Consider the following 4154-nt stretch of genomic DNA (forward strand, 5'->3'; position numbering starts at 1 on the left):
GTGCCCCAGAGACGTGTGTAAGAAAACATCTACAATGAGAAGAAAACATTACTCACACTTGCGGGTGATGCTTTTCTGTCGGGCCATTTTGAGGAGCAGAGAAAGGTAAAAGGCGTTGCGTGATATTTTATCTCTGGTTTCATCAACAGTTGGCATGTTCTCCAGGATCTTCACAACACACAAGCACCTTAAAGACAAAAGGACAAACACAAATTAGAATGCAAGGGGGAAAAAAAATGTAGCTTCATAAAATGTCTCAGCAAGTGTGGGTCATTTGTCTCCCTACCCTCCGTCATCTCTCATCTTCTGCAGCTCCTCAGTGGTGAGCGCCGCCATCTTGGAACCAGCCTGCTCCAAAGCATTTAACTCGACTGGACTCAAAACTGTGGATATCGATTAAGGATGGACAATATTATTTCTACTGTTGTTTCATTCTCTTATTGACACTCACACACACACACACACACACACACAGATTGAAGGATACGATCATCATATAGGTAGACATTCTCAGGTCTGTCAGCGTCTGCATTGCAGGGAGGCAGGTGGATAGCAACATTTTCCTGGGACTCTGTCTCAGCCACTTCCTGTTGTAGAGCTGAGAGGAGAGAGAAGAGAAACAGATGGAACAAATGATGAATAAACAAACTGAACAAGAATAGAAAAAGACTACATCTGAAGAGAAAGATGACAACTCAATCTGCCAGATACTTAAACTTTTTCAATGTGGGCCTAATTTTTCTTAAGTTTTTGTGTCAAAGTGAGTAATGGGGGCAACAAATTCAAAAGCCTCATCCAAATCAGCAAAATATTCTGTCATGACAGTGAAAATCTTGCACATCACTCTCCCTGGCCGGCGTTACTACGCTCACGTTTCCACCTTCGTCTTTCTGCAACAAGTCACCTCTCTCGAGATCTCAGAACAAGACTTCGCCTTGAGTAAGACTAGTTACACACACAGTGAATCAAGTAAAGGGAACAAAAAGACACTGGATACAATTCAAAACTTGCTGTCTCCATTAGTCACTCTGGAAACAAAACAAGGAAAAATAAGATCCAGGTGGAAAAAACCTAAGTTACCCTTTAAGGATATCTTTAAGATGAGCGCTCAGATGACTAGTAGATGATTTTCACACTACTGACTTCCATATACCCCACTTGGACAATGTGACTGTGTAACTTACCTTCTAGTCCCTTCTGGTCAATCACAGTGTTGGCAGCTTTAGCCACTGCTTGATGCAGGGTGTCACTGCCCACCTGATTCAGCCTGCGGGAGCTCAGAGCTCTCTTCTGTTTGTTGGTGCCAAATGCCTCAATCAAAGAGTCAACCTAAAGAGAAATTGTAACAGAAGATTAAGACATTAATAGCAAATGTATTCCTTCTTATTTAGGCCCAATCTTCTCGGATTCCCAAGAAAAACTAAACAAAACATTGTACCTTATCTCTATATGTCTGAGTAGTGTCCTGGGGTTTTGCAGTCTCTGTTGTCTCTCCTGATAAAAAAAAAAACACAAATACATAAAGTGCATTTGCATTGACAAAAGCACCAAACAATTTCCTTTTTTTAGTAGAGTTGTCAGTAACTTGGGCTATGTAGACGCCTTATAAGCAGCCATAATCAATTATCAATACATGCTGATTTCTTTTCTTTTACCTGGTATATCAGGTTGCATGTTGAAGAGCTGAGCATTGTGCACCTCCATTTGCATGGTCTGCCTGTTCAACACTCCTACATAATATCTAAACAAACACCAAACACCATACTTATGAATTATATTCACAGTTATTACTTTGCAAAAGTCTCAATATCTCAAAATAACATTAGCAACATTAACCTACCGGCAAAGGTTGTTGCATTTCAAGGACCCCGCTCCAAAATTAGTTCCAACATAGGACAATCTGTCTGATTCAGCAACCTAAAGGAGGAAGACATAAACAAGTCTTGTAGATGTGCAAATACAAAGTACTGAGGATATCAGAAGTTCTTCATCTTTCTCACCAACATCCGTCTGCTCTTCTTCCTCGGGTTATTCTCATCTGCGTTCTTGTACGTCGTGAAATGCAGTGTGTCTGCATTTTTGACGCTGCCGTTTGAAAAGCGGACTGTGAGAGGGAGAAACATAATATAAATATATACACATATATTAAACAAATAGGTAGTATAAAATACACACAGTTTTTAACATGTACAAATCCTGCATCATGGTGTGTGTATATACATTTAGGACAAGTGCAGATTAAGTTGAAGTAACGCAAGCAGAAACTAACTGTATGAATAAGGTTTTACTGTCAAACTCCACTAAACTAAACAACTAGCCCTGTTGCTAGCACCCACGTGTGCAATACAAATGGGTGTTTAAGATATAGAAAATAAGCACGAGCCAACATTTACAGACACAACTGCAATTAAAATATTCTTCTAAATAGTTTCGACGACCAACAAATGAGAGATAGTCACCAATAACAGCTTTGTCGGAATCTCTCTCCTCTCCACAACACACCAACGAGCAGGACGCAGCCATAGTTGTTGTCATGAGTTTCCAGGTGAGGCAAGAGGATTCACTCCTTTGTACTTCCGGGTTTGTCAAGATTCTGGTTCAGGCTGTCAATGGGTTTTCGCCATAGTTACAAAACGGGAGTATTCGGCCAGATGGTGAATAGGCAACTGATATTGTCGGCTCTCCTACCTTTGAAGTTTTTCAACCAATTCGGGTTTTAGTCCGCGAGAATCTACATATCATACATATGCTATCAAATATTAGCGGAAACATAACAGTTTTATGAAAATAATAACTCCTGTAAGCTTGTTGTGCTATTTATTTACACTATTGTGTGTACGTACATTGACAGCAACGTAAAACCGGAGTCAAATTCCTTGTATATGTACACATACCTGTTGAAAGTGACTCTGACTATCAGCGTAATATCTTGACACTCTCTATAATCTTTGGCTACGCAGCGGCGCCATCTTGTGTCGAGACGTGTAAACTGCAGCCCTTCACCTCGTCGAGGGTCACGGACATGAAAGTGAAGCACAGCGCCACCCTGTGAGTCTGCCGGGGAAAAACCCGTCTGAGGGTGATAGGTTAAAATACTAGAAACCCTAACACGTTCACGTCAGAGCCGGATAGATATCCGCGGGCAGTATTCCGTCGCATTTAACGCCTCGCTGTATGTGACTGCATGTGGGAGGATGACACCGACAGAGGAGACCAGCGGCGTTAGCTCACATCACTGGCAGCTCTAAACACAAACCCTTCAATGCGAGTGAACTGTCGGGGAGTGTGTGGACCGCGGAGGAGGAGGGGGTGGACTGGGACGTGCAGCAGAAATGTTGTCTAGCTTCGTTTAAAGGAGGAAAAAGAAACCAAGCTGCTTCGCTACAGAGCAGTAATGTATTGTCAGTGACAACAGACAAAGCGGTGCACACCGATGCTACTGCTTCTGTTGTAGCTTACAGCCAGTTAGCCAGCTCACTTTAGCCTCTTCGGTTTTCTGTCCAGAGCTCTGATTCTGCCTCTTGTTACCTTCGCTTTCGGAAAATTCAAGGTAATGTGAGTTGCTGCTGGCTGTCTAATCTCTCAGATCACAATAGAGGTCTTTGTTGTTGTTTTTTTTTTTTGCTAATGTTGCTAGTTACGTTGGCTCACTGTTTCTGTGTTAGCCAGTGTGAAGTTGCTGTAGCTAACTGTCTCTCTAACGTTGTTGCAGTGCACAGTGTGTTATCAGTGCGGTTTCACCACGTTGAGCATCGGTTAACAGGTGAACGAGCTGGAGTTGATCCACAGCATGTAACTTTATAGCGTGAAGGAACTGAGCTCACTTGGTGCACATTGATTAATCCTCTCACTGGAAGTTTTGCAGGCCTACTTTTGTCTGTGAGACCGAGCAGTGATGCATTTTATCCCCCTACAGCTTTTTGTTATTTTGTCACAGTATGCAAATAACACGATCACCTCCATCTTAGACAAAAAATGGCACATGAAAACCACCTTCACCTGTTCACTCCTTTACCTCCATCTGTTCTGTTTCTACAGGCCGCCATCATCATTACACAATCTAAGGCTGCAACTAAAGACTGTTTTCATTTTCAGTTAATCTGTGAATTAGTTACCTGATTCATTGTTTGATCATTTGGTCTATAAAATATTAG

At 41.9% G+C, this 4154-nt stretch overlaps 2 protein-coding genes across 4 annotated transcripts in view; one reads left to right on the forward strand and one right to left on the reverse strand.

The window, feature by feature from the left end:
• polr1e (RNA polymerase I subunit E) overlaps positions 1-2535 on the reverse strand; it is a 3862-nt gene extending 1327 nt beyond the window's left edge. The window contains exons 1-9 of the mRNA XM_035660061.1: positions 2460-2535; positions 2001-2104; positions 1841-1917; positions 1656-1741; positions 1439-1494; positions 1185-1329; positions 488-598; positions 287-383; positions 57-187 (exon numbers count right to left, since the gene is read on the reverse strand). Of these exons, the coding sequence (XP_035515954.1) occupies positions 57-187; positions 287-383; positions 488-598; positions 1185-1329; positions 1439-1494; positions 1656-1741; positions 1841-1917; positions 2001-2104; positions 2460-2535 (883 nt within the window). The remainder of the gene's footprint in view (positions 1-56; positions 188-286; positions 384-487; positions 599-1184; positions 1330-1438; positions 1495-1655; positions 1742-1840; positions 1918-2000; positions 2105-2459) is intronic.
• A 440-nt stretch (positions 2536-2975) lies between these two features.
• LOC118327211 (zinc finger and BTB domain-containing protein 5) overlaps positions 2976-4154 on the forward strand; it is a 6724-nt gene continuing 5545 nt past the window's right edge. For 2 of the 3 annotated variants that reach the window (XM_035660494.1, XM_035660493.1), the window contains exon 1: positions 3063-3550. Coding sequence is in view for 1 of the 3 variants with exons in the window: in XM_035660492.1 (XP_035516385.1) it covers positions 3023-3048 (26 nt within the window). In the remaining 2 variants the exon portion in view is untranslated. The other variant, XM_035660492.1, reaches the window with a different exon arrangement.

The sequence above is a fragment of the Morone saxatilis genome, unplaced genomic scaffold (genome assembly GCF_004916995.1).
Source record: "Morone saxatilis isolate NCDOM2014 unplaced genomic scaffold, NCSU_SB_2.0 Contig17, whole genome shotgun sequence".
Classification (NCBI taxonomy): Eukaryota; Metazoa; Chordata; class Actinopteri; family Moronidae; genus Morone; species Morone saxatilis.